General features: G+C 37.2%; 1 protein-coding gene across 2 annotated transcripts in view; it reads right to left on the bottom strand.

The window, feature by feature from the left end:
- MACROD2 (mono-ADP ribosylhydrolase 2) overlaps nt 1-27,999 on the bottom strand; it is a 1,878,458-nt gene that overhangs the window by 748,523 nt on the left and 1,101,936 nt on the right. For both annotated transcript variants that reach the window (XM_087853758.1, XM_045805705.2), the window contains exon 6: nt 10,690-10,811. In XM_087853758.1, coding sequence (XP_087709884.1) covers nt 10,690-10,811 — 122 coding nt within the window. The remainder of the gene's footprint in view (nt 1-10,689; nt 10,812-27,999) is intronic.

Genomic DNA, 27,999 nt, shown 5'->3' with positions numbered 1-27,999 from the left:
CAAACCTGGCTAAATTGAAATGTTTTATACTTTCATTTTAAGTATACTTTCCTTGGTCTTTGCTGATAGATTTACATATGCAGAATGCACAAGTGACTAAAAATAGTTCTTTCAAACTATAATAGGTGTAGGAAAAAGTTTCAGACATCCTTACAGAAAGAACTGATCATAGGCATTGTGTACGATTTTTAAAATATTTATTTATTTATTTATTTATTTATTTATTTATTTATTTATTTGAGAAAGAGAGAGAAAAAATGCATGCATGAGCAGGGGGATGAGGCAGAGAAGGAGGGAGAGAGACAAACAAACTTCCTGCTGAGTACAAGCCCCAAATGGGGCTCCATCTGCACCCTGAGACTCTGGACCCTGAGATCATGCCTGAGTTTAAATCAAGAATCGGATACTTAACCAACTGAGCCACCCAGGCACCCCTGGAAGATTTCTGAAGAAAACAGAAGAAAATGTATTTCCCAAAATGTTAAAAGATGACATAACTTGGAAGAATCCTTTTATCAGAAAAAAAAATTCAAGTGTAACTACCTAATCAAATTGCTTACCCTCAATATGTATCGTATCTTCTAACTGATGAAAATTTTACACACATCCAACCTTGGGCAGCCAACTTTTCTGCCACTTGTGTGATGAATCGAAATTTAGTGTCATGAGATGATGAGGAAAAAATTCAACCGAGGTGACACAATATTGTGATACTATTTCTCTACTACCTAAGAATTAATTTCACTTTCAGTAACTCTGTTCATTCCATAAGTTATAATACTAGTCATGTTAATTACTATCCTTGTAACCTGTATATCACACTATACTTAAAGAAGCAGAGAATTTGGATGCCTGAGTTCAGGAATAAAAATCTCTGGACAACGTGTGTTTAGCACATTGCCCTACTGGAAACTCAGTTTAACTTAACCCAACGGTTCTCAATTCAATCAGACCCAACATTCCCTTTTTATAGTAACTATTTTGAAAAGCCCTCTTGAGTATGCTGAAATGACGTCTACAAACAGTAGTACTTAGCTACATCCATGAAGCAGAAGGTGTCAATGTCCTACCCACATCCTCCCAGAACTACGTGTTCCAGTACCTGCCCAGCCACAGCATCCTCCAGCAAATCCCCTTATGGGATTCTGCCTTGGGGTATTCTCTCAGCCTGGGCAAGGAGCAGACAAGAAAGGTTGGGGAGTTAATCCCCCAGGAATAGACTTCAGCTAGCCACCGGTGGAATTGAAAGATAAATGCCCCAGCTCTCCTCATTCTCCAGACACGACAAGTCCTAGGCAGGTTTTACATACTTTCCCGGAGCTCCCCAGCAGGAGTGAGCTTCTACTGCCCACAGTGGTAACTTGCTTATAACCTGACTCTTGGCTGCCTTCCATTTCCTTTCTCAATTCCCCATTCCTCTGTCAGTGCTTCTTTGTTTTTTTTTTAAAGATTTTATTTATTTATTTGTTTGTTTGACAGAGAGACAGACAGCCAGTGAGAGAGGGAACACAAGCAGGGGGAGTGGGAGAGGAAGAAGCAGGCTCCCAGCAGAGCAGGGAGCCCCATGTGGGGCTCGATCCCAGAATGCTGGGATCATGCCCTGAGACGAAGGCAGACGCTTAACGACTGAGCCACCCAGGTGCCCCTCTGTCAGTGCTTCTTGTCCTAGCCTCCTAAATAAGGTACTTGGGGGAACCCAAATCAAGACAATGTATCAATTTTTTAAAATCAATATAATGCCATTGGGGTAATATGAAAGAGATATAAAAGGAAAGTGACAAAGTAAATATACTCAGGCATGACTACATATTGCCTAATGTCACACACAATGAATTAAGCGACACGTAATGAAGTAGACAGACAGTTGCTTTTTCACATGGAATTACCACGAAGAGAACATCTGCAAATGCAGACTCACACAGGTGCCATGTGCTGCCAACTAGCCTTAGTGGCACGGCCACCAATAGCACGATTTCGTCACGCACTCTTGGCAAAATGCGGAGCACACTAAGCACAAGCTTCCCTTAACGTTCTTGGTGGTTCACTAATATGTTGAAAGTAAAAGGTCTGTTTTTCGTGTACCCTGTTGTTTATAAATAGGTTTTATTTGTATGACTGTCAAGCAGAACATCAAAACATTGGGCAGGATAAGGGGCAGTTTCTGTGTATGCCTGGTCAGCCCACACACTGCAGCATCTCTGGTCTTGCCTGCAGAATGCTAGCAGCAACCCCCTCCCCCAGTTGTCTGCATTGTCCCAAACCACCCTCAGAAAAAGCTCCTTACAAGGCAGTACTTTTAAGTACCATGGGTTTCAACGAAATCAATCAATCAACCAATACATAACAAATAAAAGACATAAAACAGAAGAGGAAAGGAAAAAAGGCACGGGATTTAGACTTTCCCCAAATTAAATCCCACCTCTACTTTTTGTTAGAGGTAAGACCTTAAGCAATTTACTTATGGTCCTTCTGGCTCATATTCCTCATCTGTAAAGTGGAAGGAACCACACTCTATTTAGATTGTTCAGAGACTAGGTGAGTAAAACACAATGCCTGGCACCAAGTGACCGTTCAAAAATATTAGCTATTTTTATTACTCTATTTCCTGGCTAAATGACCTATCTCTCTAATTCCAGTCATCTCTCCAACCAGAGGGCATGCATTGTGCAGTACATGAAAAGATAGGGTGTGGGTGTATAGTTATAAGTTTTCCAGGCATGGGTTATGGATTTGTCGTCATTCCATGCTCTCTCTCCTTCTCCTCTCTGCTTTCTACCCTTGGTCAGTTGTTATTGCCAGTAATGATGACCTGACGAGAGTATGATTCGAGATTTTGTACCCTGATGCCCAATTAGGATATCTTATAAAAGGTAAACATAGGGAAGAAAGAGGAAAGAAAAGTCCTGATTTAGCCTTTTCCTCCCCTCTTTAGCTAAATCAAAGAAACACAGGGAGCTAGCTGGACAATTTGAATAACAAATGAGATGATGTATAGAAGACACTGTTGTAATAGTGTAATAGTGTAATAGTTTGTTGTAAACTATAAAGCGAAGTGCAAATGTAAAAATGCTTTTGTTCTCTTATTTATTAATAGCATCATTAGTTACACAGCTGTTAGAACCCCAGCTAGGAAAGACACAGAGACTTAGCATTATCCTTTGTAAATGAGATAGCTGAGAACCAAGACTAGACGTTGCCTAAAAAGAGAAGAGGAAAGAAGATCACGCCCATGGCTCTGTGGAAGAGGGTGTTTTGAGGTAAAGAGCCGGCTGGGAAATGGTGGTACCAAAATAGGCAGGGGATCAGAGGTAACAAATTAAAGGGTCATCTTTTTAAGGCCGCAGAAGTCTTCTTGAAGAAGGGATTGCATTGATTGATGTGGCTTGTAATGGAGACTCAGATAATGAAATGAAACCAGCATTTAAGAATTTCAGGCTGAGAACTCATTGCCATGGCAACCCTCTCAGAAGGAAACTTGTATAAGAAAATAAGGTTTACTTGACTATGCCTTAAAATGAAAACCGACACTGCAGTGAAACAATTAAATACAGAATTCCAAATTTGTTTATTGTCGTAATGCTTAGAGGAAGCACTGAAGTTGCAGGTCTGTTGTCTTTTCCAATGGAAGTCGTGACTTCTCAAAAATCTATGACTCATGGAAGGAAAACCATCTAGTTTTGAGAGATCTCTATTGGTATTGGGTGCTTCTTACCAGCAAAGATTTAATTTTTTTTTTTTTTTTACACTTTATACATCATCTAGCATGGTACTCAAGTAGAAATCATAGTGGTATACACTATGAAAACAAACACCCAAGTTTTAGCTGTCCACAATCACATAAAACTACCAAATTCATATATCAATTTTTAGTTACACTTCATGGGAAAATAATTTTTAGCCTAAATAAAATCTGGTTTATATTCATATTATGATCATTTTTATATTAACATGTATTTTCTTACTACATGTTATCCCTCAGAGAACGTCAAACTGGGTACACTATATTTTGTCAGTTAAAAGGGGTTTTCCTGAATACCCAATATCATTGACAGATATGTATCTATGCCTTTTAACTGATGCTGAGGGCAGAAATCACTGTGATCCTTTTTGAATGGCTTGGATTAGGTTTCTAAAAGTAAAACTGATGGTAGAAGAATTTGCCATTGAGGAAATTTAAGATCGTATTGCAGAAAAGAAATAGAGGGCAAGACAAACTTACAAAAATCCTTATAAAATATTTCTATGCTTACTGAAAAACAACAAAGACAGTATGATATATAAGATAATATCTAAGCTATTATAGTGCCTCGACATCAGTATTATTAATAATGGTCCCTGTGATGGGGCGCCTGGGTGGCTCAGTCATTAAGCATCTGCCTTCAGCCCAGGGTGTGATCCCAGAGTCCTGGGTTCAAGTCCCACATCAGGCTCCTCCGCTGGGAGCCTGCTTCTTCCTCTCCCACTCCCCCTGCTTGTGTTCCTTCTCTCGCTGGCTGCCCCTCTCTCTGTGTCAAATAAATAAATAAAATCTTAAAAAAAAAAATAATGGTCCCTGTGAAATAGGACTCTTTCCTCACTGCCTTCAACCCTATACTCACTTCTGAAATTTAATCAAGATATTCACCAATATAAATAATTCCCTTTGTAGGTTTTAGGTAATATACACTCAAAAGGATATTCTGCATATGTGAAGTCCTCTTCCAGTCCCACAATATACCCATTTAATTTTCTCAGGACACAGCATTGTCCCAGAATTCAAATAATACAGATGTTTGATTTCACCAGCATGACTATTCATTTCTCAAGTCACATGTGTTAGAACACTGTGTTTCTAAGACCTGAGTCCACTCTTTGACACCTACCTTTTTCTTTCCCATGGTTTTCCTAAGAAAATCTATACCCTCTCTGACTTTTCTTTCAACTTTTTTTTTCCTTGTTCCTATTTCTAGTTCATTCTTTTTCTCATTATCCCCTCCATGGTGCCTACATTTTTTTTTTTTTTTTTTTTGCCTATCCTGGAATCAACACTCTCAAGATTGCAGAGAATGTATACACAAGTAAATCTGCATATATTTGAATTTTTGCCCAAGGGGAATTCATGGTTGGAGGAAAATAAGTGAGTTATATTTGAAGTAGGTTGGAAGAAAGAAGGCACATGCACAAATGAGGTCTAGGAAGCATGCAAGATTGGTCGGATTTTTCATTTGAAACCCTTCATGGTAAGGTTTGGAAGAAGAATCATGATTGAAATCATAAATTTAAACATTCATCAGTATTAATAAAGCCGTACAAGTTCGTAATTCGTAGGAGAGATGCACCACTGTAAAATGAACCATTAGATTTATTGATTACTTTTATCCTTTTACAACCTAAAACAAACACGAAGATATATACTGAAAAGAAGCCACCAAGAAGAATTGACAGAGGAGAGAAATGTAAGGAAACCTTCTCTCTTAAATTAATAAAGGAATGTTATTTTCTTCATAGTGAAAACTTTTGTCTACAACACATCCCAAAACCAAATAACTACCTTGTTTCTAGATAGTCAGGTGTAAGCAGCACTTTTCCCTCTTCTCTATTTGAAAGGTATCTCCTTTTAGCAAAACTGGGAGGGAAGTGAAATTTATTTGTATCCCACTGTGTTTTTTCTGTTTCTCCCAAACTTCCTCCAGACCCCCTTCCAATCCCCCTCCTCTCTCAGGCTGAGGTGCCAAGCACTTTCATCATCCTCTAATTTATCCTGCCAAAGTGAAAAGTAATTTGATAAATTTCTTCATGTTAGGGTATTAGGAAATTAATTATCTACAGATCTCATGAGTATTTGCCTTTTAAGGGAAAATTGCAGAGAAAGGACAATGCCTGGCCATCATAAATGACTCAGTAATTATGGAATTTCAGACATCTGTGGGAAGATATTTAAAAGTGATGAGAACTAGAGAATGCTCTCAAATATTACATTGGATAGGATGACCTTGTCTATTTATTTGTCTGGATGGGCAGAAGATTGAGGCAAATTGTATATTTGAAGACAACTATTATACCTTCTGGGTCTTAGGAGATGCTTAAAAATGTCTTGGTACGGGAGCACCTGGGTGGCTCAGTATGTTAAGTGTCCGACTTGATTTCATCAGGTCCTAATCTCAGGGTTGTGAGATCGAACCCTGTGTCACACTCCTCGCAGGGCATGGAGTCTCCTTAAGATTCTTTCTCTCCCTCTCTCTCTGCCCATTCCCCTCCCATAGAAAAATCTTCGTACATGGTAAGTTTTTATTAATACTTGTTAAATAAATAAATGATTATACTACCTGTTTTATCGCTAGTAAAATTTTAAAGAAATTCTTTGGAGAAATCAGAAGAAAGCAGAAATCTCTGATCCCTCTGCTGTGATCCCAAAGCCTTTGCTTTAGCTTTGGCAGAAAAGTGTTGCCTAGCAAATATTTCATTTACTCAGAAATATTTCCCTGGCCCCCTGCAAGGTAGACAGGGCTATGTGAATAGTTCTGACCAATGAAACAGGAGCAGAAATAATGTGTGTCACTTCTAAGCTGAGACAGTAGAAAGTTCATGCATGAGTTTGCAAGGTCCCTGTTCTATGGCTGAGTAGGCTGTCAGTTCGACAGAGCACAACTATGAGGTAATGGAATGTCCATGAGCCGGGGGTCTCTGAATGTAGGCCGCTGAGACTTTGAGGTTGGTGTTGTAGCTCAGCGTCGCTGGTTCAGACCATTATGGCATTTACCATATTGCTTTATGGTTACTTTGTTACATATCTACTACCCTACCTTAACTAGTTAATCCTTACTCATTTTTGTAGCTTTGTGGTAACATGACACATCGTGGGAGAAACGATATAAGAGTATTTTTTGAAAAGTTAAAGATTAGACTATAAATTTAAGACAGTTAAGTGTGGTGACAAGACTAGTATAATTTAATTCAATTCAATGCATCTACTGAGCAATAAAAGTCTGTGGTATGCTTTGTACTGTCAATACAAATATGAGCTGGTAATATTAACAATGATATTATTAGTGATTACAAATAAGATGATATTAAGAGTTATAAACAACATTAATAGTAGTTCTAATTGCCTAAATAAATATAATATTATGAGATAATAGAAAATATATATTGGTTTCTGTCCCCAGTTCTTGACACAATGCTCCTAAAACTCTTGTAATTTCCCAAGTAATAAGAACCGTAGGAGCATCTTTTGTTCTAATATAATACTTGTCTTTGACTCCATCCCTGATATAGGTCTCCTAAAACCCTTGTAAATTTCTAAGCTATAAGAACACTAGCGGTATCTTTTGTTCTAATGAGGCAACTCTCGGTGGGCTCCTGGGTGGTTCCTAGAGGGGCGCTGTTCACTAGAAAGACCAAGCAATGATTAGAAGCTTGAAATTTTCAGCTTTGCCCCTCATCCCCCAGAGAGGGGAGAGGGGCTAGAAATGGGAGTTAATGATTGATCGTGTCTATGGGAGGAAGCCTCCATAAAATTCCAATAGTCCAGGGTTCAGAGAGCTTCCAGGTCGGCAAACACAACCACACTGGAAGGGTAAAGCCCCCAACTCCGTAGGGACAGAAGCTCCTGTGGTCAGGATCCTCCCAGACCTTGCCCTATGTACCTCTTCGTCTGGATGTTCATTTATACCCTTTATCATATCCTTTAATAAACGGGTAAATGTAAGTGTATCCCTGAGTTCTGTGAGCCTCTCTAGCGAATCATTCGAATCCAAGGAGGAGGTCACTGGGACCTTAGATCTATAGCTGGTTGGTTCAGAAACATAAGTGATAACCCAAGCTTGCTACTGGCATCTGAGGGGTTTAGCTGTGGGGGGTTTGGGGAATAGGTTGTAACATTATGGAACTGAGCCCTTAACCTAGGGGATCTGACACTATCTCCCTGTACATAGTGTCAGAATTGTGTTAAATTGTAGGACACCCAGACAATTGCTAGGTACGGGGAGAAACCTCCACAATGTGGTGACCAGAAGTGAAGTGTTTTGTGTGAACAGTAAAGGAGACTCACAGCAAATAAATGCGCAATCAGGAAGAACAAGGTTTTTCCCTACACAGGAGGAAGAAAAAAACTGAGTCTTTTCTTTACAAATGTAGTATGTGAATACTTGATAATAATTTATTTCTGGCTTAACAACAGCAAGAGATGACATAATAAATGTCTAGAGGTCTGGCTTTCAGAACAGATGTCAAAGCAAGAATGATCTCAATCTCCTAAATTTGCCAAATCCTAAAATGTGAAAATAACTTATACTTGAAGTAATCTTGCCAAATACTTTCACAGAGAATTACATTTTTCCAGCTATCTTACAACCATTATCTCGACTGATCCCCGTAACAGCCTCTTGAGTTAGATAGATCTGAGAGCACTAATAATTTACTGATTCTTTGTACGTGGAAACTGAGGCTACAAAATATTGACACGGCTTATCCATGGTCATACAGTGACAACTGGTAAAGCAAACACTAAGCAGCTCTGGTAAAAGGGTTTATGAGAAATTTTCTGTGATGTGTATATAAATGAGCTCAAGTTAAGTTTATTTTCCATCTTAATAGCCAGGCTTTTTATATTAACCATCTCTCCCCATCTATCATAATAAGTATACAAAGTACAAGCCTATACATTAAAACGTATATCCAATTGTAATCGGTTCTTAAGAATTTTCCATTTTCCCCATATAATGAGGATTTGATGATACCAGTACTATAAATTTTTAGCAATATAATTTTTTTTAACATTGGTCAAGAACATGATATTCCATATAAAATAGAAAGTCCCTTTCCTTCTTTAAGAAAGAAAAGAAAGAAGGAAGGAAGGAAGGAGAAAGGGAGGGAAGGTGGTAAGGAGAGAAGAAGGAAGGGAAAAAGGAAGGAAGGAAGGAAGGAAGGAAGGAAGGAAGGAAGGAAGGAAGGAAAATAGATTTTTTGCGTGTGAATAAGAGACAAGACATTTGATAGAAACTCCATCCAACCATGCCATAACATGGTGATTAATTTAGCTGAACATTTTGCTTCATGTTTTGTAAATATTTTCCACCTCCATTTTTATTTATTAATATTGAAATGACTTCAGTTTAGCAACACCTGCTAACTTAGCACCAAGTAAGGTGTAATTAACCCCTCAAAATCATCATCCAAGATATTTAGATAGACCTAATTCCAATTCCAGGATGATGAGAGCATTGCTTCAGTCCATCTGCAGGTCATCTGATAAAAGTCAATTAAGCTTAGTCCATAACTCTCCCACTCCTTACCTAAAGGTAGCAAGCAGTAAAATATCAGATATGATTGTTTTAAGATCATCATCGCTAGAGACTTCTTTTTTCCTATTAAAAGAATGGGTGCTGCTTTTACAATATTTCTAGCAGGGTAGCATCTTCTTACTTTTTTTCTGGCTTTAGAAAAGGAGTCATTAGAGATGCCAGTGAATTTATTAGCTAACTCTCTTCAGGTCTCAAGGTCTGTATTTCCCAAGCTAGAAACTTCTATACATATCCAGTTTTCCAAATACTTCAGCCCCTTGCCTTTTTAATCCATAGGCCATATTGACAAAATTTTAATTATTCCTAAATGTGCACACCTGTTTTGATTTTCCTTATTTTGCTGTAAAGAACAAAATCAGCCCACTGGTTTAATAGTTTGCTTTGCTCCATTCTCTTTGAACTTCAGCTTTCTCCTCTAAGACAGAGGGGTCTTACTGATTCATTTTTAAAGAAAAAAATTTAAATCAAAGAGTAAAATGAAGTATTCAGCTCTGTTAATAATTATGCAAAGATTTAAAAGATTGTATAATTAGCTTGCAAAAAGAGTGTTGTTATTTTAAGCAAACTCACCAATATACATGGAAAAAGGCATTTCACAATTATAATCATGCATGAAAAGTCCAGCAACTAACCAGGGTTATCTAAATGTGTCTGACTCTCAGTGCTCCTTCATGCAAATAATAAAACCTTCACTTCTGTGACCTCCTAAGCAATGCTGATCCATTCAGCCTGCTAAGAAGTCAAGGGTTTAACTATCTTCCTGCCCCACAATTGCACCAAGGTTATAATCTACATGAAAAGATCCCAGGGATTCTGCCTAAATTAACTTACTTTTGGGTATTTACACTTTCACTTTTCTCATACTTTTATTTTCCTGGTGTAATTGAGATGTAATAAACGTAGGACATGTTGCAAAAGAAAAGCAGGTGAATAAATACTCGCAAATCCAGCTCAAAGAGACTCCTTTCATCCCAGCCTACTGGCAAGGAAGTAGATTAGATCCACATTTTTTGAACTCTCTCTGTCTAAACTGATAAAACTTAGAAGGCATGTGGCATACCCAGCTGCAGACTTAGTTTAAGAAGACCCAAATAGATTAAAAAGGCAGCAACTTTTCAGTTAAAATGCGCAGATGCACACTTTCTCTGAAAGCTGATGGCACTATGGATGGAAGAAAGGAGATAGGACCGCTCCGGTTGTACAATTCCAGTTTGAAATTCCAGAACATCACAATTAAGCAAATCCTTAGGGCATACAAAAGGGCGGAGTCATGATCACCAGAAGCACAGCAGTTACTGAGAATCTCGACCTTAGTTTTCCGAATTACCTACCCTCATTTTGGATGAGATTGTTTTCCCAAATACAAAGGCTGAAAAGAATGAGAAATAAGAAACATGAAAGTACTTACGACTGATCGGATGTTATTTTCTTTCATCAGCTTCAGAGATGATTTATAGCAATTTGCAAGGTCATCCTTGTGGGAACTGTTAATATGGCCTCTGGCTATTGGTCCTACAGTATGGATGACATCTGCACATGCAAAAGGGAGGAGAAAGAGCATAAGCAAGGTATTTTTCACTTTTCACATAATTGGTGCTTTATTTATTGCAGGTATTTGTGTTGGAGCCTGGAGACGAGCAAGCTAAGAATTATTGATGACGCAAATGCTTCTCTGGTAAAAGATTTTATATAGCACAGCCTCTTAAAGTGCGCAGTTGCCCAGGAAGGTGATAATTGGGAAAGGGCATCCCCTACCAGTAAATTATTTCATTGTTATCGGTCAGATCCAAGCGAGACAGATTATAATACAAGAGGTGAATAATTGGCACCCTGGCAAAAGACACATCCTTAGTGGGAAATAACCTGAGAAATAACTGCCTGCAAAATGAGCGTTCTGAATTGACATGGAAAAGACGAACCAATGTTTCACATCACTTTACTTATAAATAAGACAATAGTTTCAGGGATTGTACACAATAAAAAAGGATAAATTTCTGAAAATGTGCCAAGATAATTTGTAACAATCAGTAATAACCCTAAAAGGAATAACTTTAAAACATCTCTACCAATTTTAAAGTGCGGCCTACCAATCTTCACATATATGAGGTATGCGAGGCATAATAGTCCCTATTAATTACCTAGCTTCTATTGTTTACTAGATTAAAACTTTCAAAAGGCAATCTATACTTTCAGCCTCTATATTTAAAACAAGGAATTAGGTTTTTTTGCACATAAAACCAGTCATTGTTGTATTTTTTTAATACCTACACACACATAAACGTTTGCGTTTAGGAACATAATGAAATAGAACTGTTCTAGTTTTAAAGTCAATAAGGATCATAGGAAAGAACTCAAATTATAATCCAAATTACTTGAATGCCTTATAACATCTGTTTTCCAGAAAGTCTTATCTGTTAATCTGGCTTATTTGCCCATCTCACTGATGTAAGTAACAGCAACTAATCAAGTTTGATCAGAAAGACAAATTTGGTTTAATATTATTGGGATATTATAATGAAACGAAATTATTTGCTTTGGCTAATCAGTACCACTTCATTTCAACAACATGACAAGAGAAGAACACATCACAAAAGTGAGACCACGGAACAGTCTTAAATTGCACAGGAAATTTAAATAGCAGAAAATAAGTCACTATGGGTAAAATCTTTGCTTTTGCCTGTGAAATACTGAGGGTATTATTTGATGTTTGAGAAAATCCCCAACATGTTGATTTCAACTTTTAACTCTGAAACAGTATTAAAACCCTTGTCAGATAATATTAAAGATGATATCTTGTAATCAAAATAGGCAGAAATGTCACCAGTGACTTCATGAAGATGTTCTCGTGCAGGTAAACCTGGCTTTAAAGTGAGAACCACAATAACATAGGAGAGGACAAAGGGAGACTAGGTTATACTTAGCAAAAAGAAGACAAAACAAAACAAAAAAACAGTACACAGTGATACTATTTTTTTTATAATAGAGTAACACATAAGTGCCATTATCTATTGAAGCAATACAAGTCCTCTATCAGATGTAGTGAACTTTTGTATGAATATTTCACATTAGCTTCCATTTTGAAGCAAATGCTAGAATACGTGGAAAGGAAGGTTGTACTTAGCTTACTTCATTTTCCCCTTGGTGACTGCTTGTCTGTGCCCAGCTATGATATTCTAAATCCCCCGATGAATCCAAAGGGAGAGAAGCTGTAGAGTAACAACCCAGGATTCTAGAGGACAGCATTTCCCAAAAATGGGTACAGTAGGATGTAGGTTTAAAGGTCAATTACATTTGGGAGTCACAGGGTGAAATTAAGTCAAAACAGCTACCTTAGTGCAGAACTTTCAGGACATTTAGTAAGCAACAATGGATTATGAGTCTCAACAAGAGGGGATATAGAATGGAATACATTTGACTATTGAGAACTACGTTTTACAGAGTACTTCAAGGGACTAAATTTCCACAAATTTGCCTTTGGGAAATATTATGCCAGGACAACCCTGGCACCCTCACTGCCATTGTTGAAGGACAAATCCATGGGTTTTGCTTTGTTTTTCCCCTTCTTCCCAACTGCCTCTGTACATCAAATACTTAATACATAAAGATGCAACAAGGTACATGATGTTGGATTCCTTATATTATGGATGGAGAAGGTCAAGAATAAGTGCCTCTTTGTATTGCATGGTGCACTGGGTGTTATACACAACTAATGAATCATCGAGCCTTACATCAGAAACCGGGGATGTACTGTATGGTTACTAACATAATATAATAAAAAATCATTAAAAAAAAAAAAAGAATAAGTGCCTCTTATCTGGGGTCATAAAGATGTTTCTACTTGAGCCACGTAAACACAGGGCTTAGGGGCATTAATGGGAAGGGGAAAGAGAGAGAGAGAGAGAGAGAGAGAGAGAGACCATAAAAGGAGAAAATAATGACATTTAAAAAATCCGTTTTCTTTTCTTTGCTTTTCCCTGTAGACATCATTGCCCACATAACTTAAATGGAATTTATGAAAAATTATTCCTTACATTTCTTCAGTTCTCCATTTAATTTAAAAGTCTGAGGACAAACAGCCAATCAATGAGCCTTCTCTTCAACATCAAAATATTGATCTTTATATTTTATGCTCTATATTAAGCTTACAACATCCAAGATCAAGTGCTATTATCGACCAACACGATGACCTCTCAGATCCACAAAGCTGAAGGTGAATCAATGTGAGGCCCAAAGTAAATTCCCTTTATTATTTTAATTGTTCACAGCACTTAGGAGTGATTCGTCCACACTGACGAGCTCCTCTTTTCCTGTTACAAAACTCAGTCGGGAGGTCTGCCTTCCAATTCCAGCTCCAGCCCTGACTTGCCAAGTGCCCCAGATGAAGCCATCCTTTCACTAGTCCCTGCCTTGGTTTCCTTACCCGTAAAACAAATCAGCTGCTTGGATGATCTCTGTGGTTTATTCTGTGATGTCTGGCAACATTAACATTTACCTTTGTTATCAGAGACCAATGGAGTACAAACCGATGCGTGGGCAGTTACAAGAGACCTAAAACAAGTGGCTTGCAAGCTTTGTGAGTATTAAGGTTCCTTTCTTAATATCAAAAATATCATAGACTACCCTTTCACAATAGTAGTTTCAAAATCCATTGATTGAGAACAAGTTCAAGACAAACAGCTATTACAACATCAATGATGCTTTGCACTAATTTACATTTTATTGAACACAATAGCATCTTAATAGTGGATACATGTCTGTGAGATATATGCATTCAATCCATAGACAATGCTTTCACTTGCACATGAATTTGTGGATCCTTTGGTATAAATAAGATAATGTAAACAGAAATGTCTAATTTGATTTCTGGTGCACACGGAGGCTCGATTACCATTACCACCAGCAGCAGCAACATCCAAGACACTTTATACACATAGGCAGAAATGACAGTCATCATCTCTGCTCTGATGTGGAAAATATGCCACACTTTAAGTCCTCAGGTCTGATTAAAAGTCAGAAGTCCCAGATCCGTCACTAATCAGCTGTGTGACTTTGGACAAGTCACTCTCCTCTTTGGGTTTCCCTTTCCAAGCTAAAAGAGGAGTTGAATAAGATGGCCACTAAGATTCTTTGCTGTTCCTGAATGCAATTCCTCTCCTGTTTGCCTATTAAGAATTGCTCTATAGATTCTTAGTAGTCTAATTCATTCTTGTCCAGATAACTGAGCACTAGTCATGGTTCAAGTTTCTCAAACATGCTTATACAAATAAAGTGCAAATTGGTCCCATCCCCAGAGACAGTGTTTTAAGTACCTATCAAAATTATAAATGTAGACTCCTCTTGATCTAATAGTTGTATTTCTAGGAATGTATCCCTGATAATATGCTTACTCATATGCAAGATGGCATTTACACAGGTCATTCACTGTAACACTGTATCTAATAGGCAAAGACTGGGAACAACCTAAATGTCCATCAGTAAGGACTAGTAAAAGAATTGTGCATTTATACAATGAAATATTGTATTTCTGTAAAAAGAGCAAAGATGGTGTTTACACGTGCATATGGAAAGATATCCAAGATACATTACTAAGTAAAAAAGAAATGCAGAGAGGTATAATTAGTATGTTACCATTAGTATAAAAATACACCACAGGTGAAGGAAAGAATACATGTTTATTTTAGCTAATACCTGCATAAAACGTCTCTGGAAGCAGTAACAAGCAATTAATCACAGTGCTTCCCTACTAGGGTTGTGATAGAAACTGCAAAAATGGAGGCATATACAGGAAGGAGACTTTTCAGTGTTTGCCTGTTATATTTTTTTATGTTCAAATTATATGAATACGTTATCTACTCAACAACTAAATAAAGCATTAAAACAAAGGGTATATGGTTTATTAAACCACGATCCTGGATCCCATCTACCATATCCCTACAAAGACTGTTACTATGCTTTATAAAGATGACCTTCCATCACTGCAAAAATGAAAATATTCTTGAAAAAGATATAATTCCAAGGGATTTAACAGAATGACTCCACTAGGTACATCTTTCCTTATTTTGCTACTCTCAATAATCTCTTTATGTAAAGTAATTATTTTCAGATAAAAGTAGGTTTGAATGGTGGACGAAAGGGCATTTTTTTCTTATATGTTAAATATCTATTTTGAAACTTTCGCTACAATTTTAATATGCAAATTGAATCCTAGATACTTTATAGTGGAAATGTAGTATAAGAATATACATCTTAGATACCTCAGTAACCAAAGAATTTTGAATAATAGTTAAGAATTTTTAGAAATGAAAAGGACAATATAGAAAAATTAATCTATTTTCCCTTGTTCAAGGGAACCAGGGAGGGAGAATAAAATGTCCAAAGTCACACATCAGCGTAGGGAGATATGTATCACAATGACAATGTGATTATGGATAAAGTTTTCCTAAGGTGACTGTTTATTGAAGGAAATGACATACATCTGTATATACAAAATTTGGCGTGTTTATCATGAATCCCATTCTTTAACCTCATAGTTTATACACACACAGATTCTGGTTAGCTATCGGTGTGGATAAAAACAAAAACAAACCCCCCTAAAACAACAAAACAAAAATAAACAAAAACTACCCCAAAACATGGTGGCTTAAGAGTGTAACAACCATTTCATTATTTCTTATGGTTTCTCTGGGTGAGAAATTCTGAAAGGGCTCAGCTAGGGGATCTGGTGTAGAGTCTCTCACATGGTTGCAGTCAGCCCATGGCTGGCAATGGAACAGTGAGGGCTATATAGCAGCTAAGACCTGGACTGGCATCTCTCCCTCTTCATATAGTCTCAGGTACTCTCCATATGGACTAGTTCGAGTTTCCTCACAACATGGAGGTCTCAGAATAGTCAGACTGCCCACATGACAGCTCAGGGCTCCAAAAGCAAGTGTACCAGAGGTAGAAGTTATGTGACACTTATAACCCAACCTTGGGAGTCGCATAGTATCACTACCACCATCTCTATTGGTTGTAACCATCACACAATCCCACCCATTTCAAGTGGAGACACATAGACCCCACCTCTTGATGGTAGGAGTAGCAATGAATTTAGGAACGTATTTTAAAATGGCCACATCTCAGGATTTCTCAGCATTTGGACTTTATTTTGGTTAGCATGTCTTTTAATTAAAAAGTCTTACGGTAGATCTATTAGAAACCACATAAAAAGCCAATAGGATTAAATCTATTTCCATGTAGCCATTATAGAAAACAGTGTAGAGATTCCTCAAAAAATTAAAACTGGAACTACCATAAGATCCAGCAATTCCACTACTTAGTATTTAGCTGAAGGAAATGAAAACATGAAATGAAAAAGATATCTATACCCCACGTTCAGGCAGCATTCTTTTTTTTTTTTTTTTATAATGATTTTTTATTATATTATGTTAGTCACCATACAGTACATCCCCGGTTTTCGATGTAAGGCTCGATGATTCATTAGTTGTGTATAACACCCAGTGCACCATGCAATACGTGCCCTCCTTACTACCCATCACTGGTCTATCCCATTCCCCCACCCCCCTCCCCTCTGTAGCCCTCAGTTTGTTTCTCATAGTCCATAGTCTCTCATGTTTCATTCCCCCTTCTGATTACCCCCCCTTTCTTTATCCCTTTCTTCCCCTACTGATCATTCTAGTTCTTATGTTCCATAGATGAGAGAAATCATATGATAGTTGTCTTTCTCTGCTTGACTTATTTCACTAAGCATTATCTCCTCCAGTTCAGGCAGCATTCTTGACAATAGCCAAAACATGGAAACAATCTCAGTGTCCACCAATGGATGAATGGATAAAGAAAATGTGGTGTGTATATGCATAGTGGAATATTACTCAGCCATAAAAAAGAAAAAGTCCTGCCATTTTCGACAACATGGGTGGACCTTGAGAGCCTTATGCTAAGTGAAATAGGTCAGACAGAGAAAGGCAAACACTGTCGTTTCACTTTTATGTGGAATCTGAAACAACAAAAACAGTAATAAAAACCCAAGCTCTTGATACAAAGAACATATTGGTGGTTGCCAGAGGTAGAGTTGCAGGGTGGGGTGGCAGAATTGGATGAAGGGGTCAAAAGGTACAATTTCCAGTCATAAAATAAATAAGGCCTGGGGATGTAATGTACAGCATGGTGTTTATAATGCTGTTGTTTATAAGGCTGTTGTAGTTTATAATACTATATTGCATATTCAAAAATAGCTAAGGGAGTAAATCTTGAAAGTTTTCATCATAATAAAAAAATCTATTTCCAGTGTTTTCTCAGACATATTATCTTAATAAGTCAACTGCTGATTTAATAAAAATCAGAGCTAAAGACAGGTTGAATTAATACATTTATTAATTGCAAATACAATCTAATTTGGAGATCACAGTGAAATTGTAGCTCCTATATAGAACTGCCTGGCCCATCACTAGTTTTGTTACTTCTTCTAAACACAAATCTGGCAGGAAGCTGGGGGCAAAGGAAAGAGTAGGGATGGCTGTTATAGAATTAGCATCATATCTCCCCGTGAGCAATAAAAGTAATGCTATTTCCCTGAAATGCCCAGCTTCTCATTCAAGAAAGGAAAGGCAGCCTTCATACATTTGAGGCCCTCTCTTATACAAGTGAGGAAAGCCGAGAAAACAGCCATGCAATTTGTACATTTAATCAACATTTCAAATGCAAGCCCTTGAAGAGGTATGGAAAATGAGATGGCAGGCCCTTTTGTGCTCTATCACATGAAAGTGTGGCAAGATAAATGAAAGCTGTTTTTGCTCATCTATTTCAGAAATCAATCAGTCTATAAATCCTCTTTTGTTTTGAAGCTAAAATCAGCACCTTGCATTCCCCCACCTCATTTTATCCTGGGAAATTAGTCTGAACTATATAGAGAAGGGGAGTAGGATAGGTTTTCTTTGAGGGGGGTGCAGGGGAGAGCATGCTTTCATTTCCAAAAGTGTAAATTGAAAAATGTGTGATTGGAATGCCAAATAAGTATTGAAAGCAGGAGAATTATTTACAAAGATTCAATCAGACTTATCCTTGGGGGGAAAAAAAAAGAAAGAAAGAAAAAAAATCAGCAAAAACATTCTGTGAAAAAATATTAGCATAATGAATTTTAAAACAAATGAGAGAGCACATATAGGTTGCTCTCATCGTTTTCCATTTGAGAAGCGACTGTGCTACATTCAAACTGTTAATGAACAGTCAGACCAGTGTAGAATCAATTACATGTTGCTTTCATTCACTCCACTCTTGTATTCATAAGCATAATCGGTCCATCTAACAGGCTGCATAATGATGCAGTGCCCCGTCAATCATATTCAAATTGCATGAATTTTAAGGAGAAAACCAATGCGCAGAATTAAATTGATTTTCTTTTCTAAAGATACAACCACATATCCAAGCACTAAAGGTACTATTTGTAAATCTTATTGGCCAATTTATATGATAAGCACCACCAGTCTATGACCTGAAACAGCACACTTGAAGTTCAGTAAACAGGAAATTGAATTACCACCTGATAGCATTACAAAGTAAATGCTGCCTTTTCTTTCCATATAGGTCAATGTTTTCATATACACATTTTCAAAGCTTGTTTTTGTTATATTTCAAGAAACAATCAATTGTCCATAAGATGTTCCTTTTCAATCTGCAGCAGACATCAGTTAGAATGTACTTCAACCATTGCCCTGCAGGTTTCTAAGTTTGGATGATTTTCTCACACACTTCTCAGTTGCATGATGGGTTTCTTTCTATATCCAGAAAGACTACAGTCATCCAGCTCTTTGCATGAGTTTGGGACAAACTATCACTTACAGTGTTATTTTCTAGCCCATTCTCCTTTGAGTCTGTGAGTTAACCATGTCTTTCCACTGTTTTTTGTGATAAAGAGCTTCGGTTTACCTCTCTTAGCCTCCTTGGGAGCTATGGTTCCTTAAATAAGATGTCTGTGTCTAAGAGTAAATACTGAGTAGCTAAACAACTTTTGCATTTTGCAGCTGATAAAGGCATATAAAATGCACTGTCAAAGCTTGAATGAATACACCCAGCTCAGGTTGAAGTTTGATCCCATTTTTACATGACAATCTGATGATGTTGCCATGTTTTAGACATTGTGCGCTGATAATATGTTTCATGCTTCATTGACTTTAAAGTTGTGAGGTTTTAAACTTAAATTATGAGGTTTAAATTATCAAATATTATTTGAGGAATTTCTACCAAAATGTTACCCTCTATATTAAAAAAAAGAGAGAGAGAGAGAGAGAGAGAAAGGGAGAGAAAGAAAGAAGGAAGAGGCAAAGCCTATCTTTAATAGTTTATTAATTCTCCCTCTATTGCTGAAAATCTGTTTAAGGGTGATATTGCTGATGAGACAGTCTCCTGTTTCAACTGGATCCCTTTATATAATGGTCCATTTTCAATAACAGGGATTGAAATTTGTGTAAAAGGGATATCCTGTGGTCAGCCATTTATAGAATCTTAGGGATTCCACAGGGTATTGGGGGCATCTGCATTACAATAGTGTTATTTCCAACAGAGAGGGGATTCAGAAAGACTGTGGGAAGATGAATTATCTGCAAAATTCCAACATTTCACATCATTTTAGAATGAACCAAAAGAGAACACATCTTAGAAGGAAATGAGTCAAATACATGGCATTTCTAATGCTTCAGTAGCAGGGGTGAGAGGAGGTGGAGGTCCAGAGAGACAATATGACTTTTTCAAGGAAGATAATAATTAGGTCTTTGTTCCGGTTCAAGGGATGGGCAGCAATCTGCAGACTTTTCAGACAGATGCAAATCCAGCACTTTATTAAGATTCAAGGGGAAAGTAGAGTTTAAGAATCCTACTTAGTGGGTAAAAATAAGTGAATGCTAGTCATCACTACCCCTCCTCCCCCGCAGTAAGGGTAATTCAACAAATGCAGATTCTAGGCTAGGACTAAGTGTGCAGGGGTGGTCATTGCCAGAACACAAAGGCTGATGCTGTATTGCATGTGCTTTCTTGTCATCAGCCTTCCTTTATAGCTCCCTTACCAACACGAGTATGGGCAAGAAAGGCTCTTCTATGATAATTCACTCAGTCATTAATTTTGTCGTTTATTCAATAAATATTCATTGAGAATCCACTGTGTGCCAGGTACATAGGGCAATTGCCCCAATTCACTTGCACAAAACAGGTCTTGTGCTTTTCTGACTCCAGACTTCTCCTGGTGTCAAGAGAGGCCCCCATCTTTGCCTTTCAAAATCCTTTCCATTCCATAAAACCCAAGGAGAATTTATCTTCACTTTCAGTGATCCATGAGTACTACTACATGAACTAATTCTGAACTCATTTCTCCTCTGTGGTCTCCAATATCACTTATGTTTGACCATTTATATGACTTTTAACATCAACACTTCTGTACATACAACTAATAAAATTTCATCAGTCAGAGCTCTCTAATAACACAATATTCTGCCTGAGGAGGCAAGGCATTTCCTGTCACTGGAGACAATCAACTATGAATATATGCACTCCCAGATTCTTTCTAATTCTGGGATGCTGTGATTCTGTGTTTCCTGTCTTGATGTAGAGACTCCCTGCTTCCACTGCAGGGAACATGACAAATCTATGTTTGAGTTTCCCAGAAAGCCAAAAACTCTATGGGAACAGTTGTTTAATGGATAATTAGTGAATTTGTGGGTGATTAAATAAAAGTTGGCCTGATATAATCAATCTAATCAGAGATGATATATTGGACTAGGGAAAACAATGAGGTAGAATGGCCAGTCTAGACTGGGAAAACAATGGAATGTAGTTTAACTGGCTCATATCATTCAACATACATTTTTATGGAACCGAGAATCTATTTCTTCACAGAAAGACTCAGCATAGCCTGATCAAAAATTTCCTAATAAGTATACAACAGATGATAAAAAAAAAAAGACTCTAATGCCATCACACTCCAACAAGATTCTTTCCAAAGACTACCCATAGGGAGGGGGGAAAAAGTATGGTGACTCCTTTGCCTTTTTTTTTGCAAGAGATAATTAAATAATGCATTTTTTAAATGTGTCATTTCCCTCATCTGCATATAGCTCATTTTAGAATAAATCTGCTTTGTTCTAGAGATTGGTTTTGGCTCTCAAATGACAAAATGGAAAAAGATTCTCTACATATCTTCTCAAAACTTAATGGAATCACTGTTCACATTTCTTTAAAAAGTGACATCTGGGTATAATGAACCTACCTCTCCATCAAAATAAACCAAGCTTAGTTTCTCTCACAGAGCAGTACATTCATAAGACCACACTAGACTATAGGTATTCTGTACATTTACACCTGTACTCTCATTCCGGTTCTATTCTCATGGTATACACATCCACACCAGCTTCTACGCCTAATTTTCTAAAGAAACACTTTTATTTAGTAAAGACAATGAGAAGGACAGAATATTTTAAGAATTAGTTTAACATAGATTCTAAAGGAAAGAATAAGTGGAAATTTCTATACTGTGAAGCCACATTTTTCATGAGTTCACTTAAACATAGTCAACAATATGAAAAAGGGGTAAGGGAGGGTAAGATCTCTCTCTCTCAGAGATGGTTGGCTCATTGGGCAAGATAGGAGCTGTTTTCAAACTTTTTGATTCAAGACCTCTTTACGCTCTTAAAATTAACTGAAGACCAAAAGAGCTTTTGTTTCAGTGGGTATATACATCACACAAGAAAAGAGAAGCACAGATGCCATTAACTATCAGGAAAATGATGTCATCACATGTCACGTAGCCTCTGGAAAGCTGCATTGTACACTCAAGAGATAAAGAGAGTAAGAAATGTAAATAACCTCGAAGTATAATATGAACGTGGTATTGACCACGAATCCCCTGAAAGAGGGGTCCCCAGACCATCCTTTCAGAACTGCTTAGAGCTTCCTGCTGTACAGATCTAGTAATTAAATATAACTATTTCCTTTTCTAATGCAAAATGGACACCTCTAACTACTTTATCTGGTCCTCAACTCTGAAGAAACAGTGATCTCTCTTAACTGTACAGGGAAAACCAGATGCACAGGACTTGTTAAGAAATGGTGTCTCTGCTGCAACTTTATGTGAGTTACGGAATTTTTAAAAGAGTAATCTTAACTAAACACAATTTGTTTCTTTTTGGTTAATCTTTAGTATCTAGACTGGTATCTGTTTCCTCTTCTGTGAAATGGTGATCGGGTCACTTCTGTTCACCAAATTGTTGAGAATGGAGAAATTCTTCTTAAATAAGCAGCTTGCAAGGACCCAAGGAAGAAAAGCTAAGATGACTGCTCCCAGATCAACTGATTCTAGTAGAAAAGAAAATGGTGAGAACAGCCTTTTAAGCAAGAATTTTTTTTAAAGATTTTATTTATTTATTTGACAGAGAGAGACAGCCAGCAAGAGAGGGAACACAAGCAGGGGGAGTGGGAGAGGAAGAAGCAGGCTCCCAGTGGAAGAGCCTGACGTGGGGCTCAATCCCAGAACTCCAGGATCATGCCCTGAGCCGAAGGCAGATGCTTAACAACTGAGCCACCCAGGCGCCCCTAAGCAAGAATTCTACAAGACATCACAGGATAAAGAAAAGAGGGATGCTTCAGGATCGTGAATTCCCAAGGGAAATCATGACAATGGTCTTACTTCCTCACACTCCTTTGCCGAATGCGTTGTAGACTTCTAAAGGAAAGGAGAAAAGGTAACATTAAATCAGGCTGGTGGGAAGGAAACGGGAGGTAGATAGTCAAGAAACATCAAGGTAAACTGGCAGAGTTTAATGATGGTTTCAAGATGGGCGGGAGAAAAGTGAGAGGGCAGTCAGAATGTATTCAAAGTACCTTCATCCTGCGTGACTGAGGGGCTGACAGAAATGGGAAAATCAGAACAGTAACCGAGGCCTGAATTATTGTGGTGTTCGTCAAGCCTCCTGAAAATCTATCCTTAACATAAAAATCAAGTGCAGAGTAGGGTCAAAAAGTAGAGGAAGATTAGTAAGAGAAACAAAAATTGTACAGTTGAAGATGATGAATTTTCCTGTGTCAAGGCAGCCTTTTTTTTTTCTTTTTTAACTTTTTTTCTTCCTTGCCTACTTTGGGCCTGGCACGGAATCACTGAGGGGAAGAGAATATATCACTGAGCCCTTCAAACATGATTCATGTGAGACTCCGATTTAAAGAGGTCCGCATGTGTCTCTGTAAGATTATTTGGTGGAAACCACTACGGTAAAACCACGCAAAACTAAACAAAACAAAACAGCAACAAAATCAAGAGAACTTTTCATAGTCATTCAGCTGACAAGAATGAAATGTTTGCCTGGAAGCTTTGATAATTAAGTAAGACTATGAGATTTTTAGAAGACAGAAATAGAAACAGCTGGTGACCGATTCTCTAGAAATACACTATTATGTAGCCCAATAAGTAAAAATTCCACTTTTTATTCAGAAATGGGGTGCTGTTGAGATAAGATAATTTGGCTGAGGAGATACTATGCTGAGAGAAACAGCAAGATGGGCAGGCTGGTATGAGTAGAAAAGTAATTATATTATAGAGACGTGTCTAGAGATATCAAAAAAGGATGGTCCCTAGACTGTGTAATTATAATTCGACTGGATGATATCAGGAAAGAACAAGAAAACAAGTCTTCACATCCCAATGGAAAACCCCACTCACCAAATAGGTGAACTTGGGCAAATTACTTTTCCTCTTCTGCAAAAACAATTATATTTACTTCTCAAGTTTGATGTGGGGTATAAACTATGTATTATATGTGAAAACATCAGGCATAGTACCTGGCATGTAGTAGGTTATAAACTCTGACTTGACTGATTTGTATTTGTACATAATTGTATTCACAGTGTACATAAATGGGATAACTGGAAGATCTTCCCTATCTAGTCAGTATTTCATCATTATATTCTCAAAATCCATAACCATTCATATTAACCAATTCCATCAGAATTTATATTTTACTGGCTTCTTTACTTCCACTATTAGTTGGATCCCTGATCTTCTCTTTCTTGAACTGTTTTTTTTTTTTTTTTCCTTTTTTTCTTTTCACAGTGTATCCTTGAGTAAGTCTTTCAGAGATAGTCTGTAGCTGGGCATTTTCTACGGCACTGGATTTGCAAATGCTTTTCATTTGTTTTGATTTCTGAATGTTAGTTTCCTGGCATATATGATTCTAGGTTTCAATTAATTTTTCTCTCAGAATTTTGAAGATTTTGCTTCATTTACTTCTTTCATGAGAAAAGCCAGTTTGATTTTTTTATACCTCCATAAGTAAGCTGGATTTCTTTTCCTCTCCAGAAGTTTTAGGAACCTCCTATTTATTCTTGGAATTCTGAATTCTGTTTAGCTTCTTTCAATACAGGAATTCTTTTCCCTTTTAGTTATGAAGTTACAACTATTCTTTCATATTATACATTCTTTCTAGAATTCTTAACAGATGGGTTGTATATGTCTCAAATGTCTTCACATTCTCTCAAATATTTCATCTACTGCACATTCTAGAGTATTTCTTCAACTTATTTTCTGGATCGGTAAGCTAGTTTTCAGCTGTTTTCTTTCCAATAGGTGTCCCTTTGCTTGAAACTTTTGTTCTCTGATGGGAACACCTTTTTCTAACTTCTACATGTATCATATGTAATTCTATTCTCTATCAACTTTTTTACTGGATATAAATTCTTTTTTTGTCCAGGCTAAGATTTAGTAATAGCTAGCTCTTTGTGGATTTGAATTGACTTAATGTACAACTTCACACTTTCTTCATGATATCTCTACATCCCATACAAATTATATGTATTTTCATCACATTTTTATTTCTAATGAGGATAATCAATCCCTTGGCAGGATTGATTAGGTATCTCTAATAAGAAAAAATAAATAAAACTAAGAAATAAACAAACAAAAAATATTAGTAATGTAATTGTTGACTGAATTATGCATTTAGACATTTTAACAAGGAATGTATTCCTCACGTAGCTAACAACTAATTATAGAAATTGCTAAGAATTCAGCTTTTTTAATGTTAAAAAGTATGATTTTATATTTCTAACATGATAAAGCAGCAAATGCTATGCTACCAAGTTGAAAATACACACACACACAAATGCACAGGAAAAAAAAAAAGGAATATATTCAGTATTTTCATGACTGAAGACATATCCATTCACATCATTCTAGCTATTTCATAGTGTTTCTTTTAGAGTTGATGAGAACATTGTTCCAAGCCAGACCCATTTTAGACCATATTTTTTGTGAATATTATACATTTTAAATAAAAATGGATTATACATTTATCAGAAAAAGAATAATTCAAATTTGAAATGTTGTTTTCAGATACTCAATTATTACATATTAATTACAAACCCCATTTCAACTGCTCATTCTAAAAGGGATATTTATTTTTACCCTAAACATTAGATTTCTAAGCCTTATTACAATCTTAGCTGTCCGGAGATGTTTAAAGCAGAAACACAACAAGCAGCTGAGTTATTTTCCAAAATACCCTTACTGTGCAGCATTTTGAATACACAAAAGGCAATGTCAATAATATATTTGGATAGAATTTTAAGTTTTACTGCTTATTTCATTATGAAAGATTAATATCTTAGTTCTCTCTAGTATAGAAAAAGACCTGCAAGAGTGTGTTTGACACTATTGTATGATAAAAACCCTAAAGGATAAAGAACAACAAAATTAACCTTTCTAATGGAATTATTACTGACAATTTTATTGATAGCACAATACAAAAGTTTCAATAGGATTAAACCAAATGCATTCTGTTATTTCTTGTCTTTTAATATTCTTATTAAATGGAGGGGAGAAAGTCACAAAAGATATATAAAGACAACAATTTATAGAATTTCATGAAGACAACATTGGTCCCTTTTGAAATGTATATTCTGGGCCTAAGAATCTATCCATTGCCTGGGAATCTATGAGATGTTCTCAGAACCATCACTTAGATTCTAGTGAAATGCAGGTGCAGGAAGCATATGGTGGCATTCCTCTCACTGGCTACAGTCACCACTGTCCTGAACACAACTAGAGAACAATGAAGCCATATTTGGTCCTGGCCAGGGAGCTGGAGAAAGCACAAAGATCAAAGGAGAAATAAAAGCTTTTTCTTGTCATTAGAAAAGAAAATTCCCCTTGGAGTTTTCTTATGTTAGAAGAACATCCTCCTTTCCAGCACATGGTGGATTATACTTGTAGGTTGTCACAAACCTGACTTTATCACATCAGTCCAGTGAAAGTTCTATGGGTCTACCAGATGTATAGACCCTCTTCCAAACTACTTACTTTTACTGATATCTTCCTCATTATGCTCTATGACATGCTTTTGCCAACTTGTATGAATGCCTTCACTCAAGGAACAAGTCTTAGCACAAAAAGAGCCAACACCCTACTTAATACCACATCCCAGTTCCTCCCATGCCAAAGCACTGGCCCTCCTTCACTTTCATGGACTTGGATTACCATGAATTTTCCTACCCTGTGTGAACTCTGTCTGTATTAGAACTCTTGACTGGAAGAGAAGAGGCCTCTGAAGATGATCCCTTTGGCAAGAAGACCTTCCTACAGATATTGCTTTTGGCTACAGCCATGCCCTTGTTGTGTGTACTCACTAAATGCTAAATTTTTGCTACGTCAACAGACCACTCTCTCCTTTGGTACCTGATTAGAAGTTTGGGTCAGTGGTTCTCAAACTTATAAGTACATCAAAATCATCTAGATGGCTTATTTAACCATATGGGTTGTTGGGTCACACTCCCAGAATTTCTGATTCAGTAGGTCTGGGATGGAGTGGGGCTGGGGACCAAGAGTCTGCATTTCTTTTTTTTTTTTTTTCTTTTTAAAGATTTTATTTATTTATTTGACAGAGAGACAGCCCGCGAGAGAGGGAACACAAGCAGGGGGAGTGGGAGAGAAAGAAGCAGGCTCCCAGTGGAGGAGCCCTATGCGGGGCTCGATCCCAGAACGCCGGGATCACCCCCTGAGCCGAACGCAGATGCTTAACAACTGAGCCACACAGGCGCCCCAAGAATCTGCATTTCTAACAAGTTTCCCGGTGATTCTGATGCTGCTGGTCTAGGAACCACATGCTGTGAATTACTGGTTTATTCCAAAAGTGGCAGCCTATAGCTCTATCATCAAAATTCTACCCATAACCTGATGCTTCAGTTTTGACTTTGCACCCAAGATTCTGACCTTGATTTTGCCAACTGAATTTGCATATCAACTGCACCCACAGCTATGATTTTTGGCTTATATTGTTCTGTTGACCTGCGTAGGCTCTCCAGGCCTGCCATATTCCTGGCTGTCTCACCCACTGATGACAATCTGTAGTTTCAAATGTTTCCATGCACACAATTCAAAAGAAAAATTGTCTTGTCCAATCTCTATTTTAGTGCTTATAAATCATCACAAAAAGCCACAAAAATAAGCAGAGTTTGCACAAATATTGTAGTAAGAAGAGCTCATTCTTCAATCGCTACCAGAACATTAACGACATTAATTGGGGCCTTCATTGAAATTCTTTAAATTATTAAAAAAGATTAGGGTGCATGTATAGTAATTGTGGGAAGAAAGGAAAAAATGAAGAAAGCATGCTTCACAATTAGGCCAAGGAACAAGCCAGCCAAACTGAAGAAGAAAAGCTAAGTAGGTAACTTGATTTTGAATAGATTT

Source organism: Ursus americanus, chromosome 22 (genome assembly GCF_024610735.1).
Source record: "Ursus americanus isolate L20-20 chromosome 22, mUrsAme1.1.p, whole genome shotgun sequence".
Taxonomy (NCBI): Eukaryota; Metazoa; Chordata; class Mammalia; order Carnivora; family Ursidae; genus Ursus; species Ursus americanus.
The sequence above is the reverse complement of the archived record's forward strand: the minus strand, read 5'-3'. Positions and strand labels throughout refer to the sequence as shown.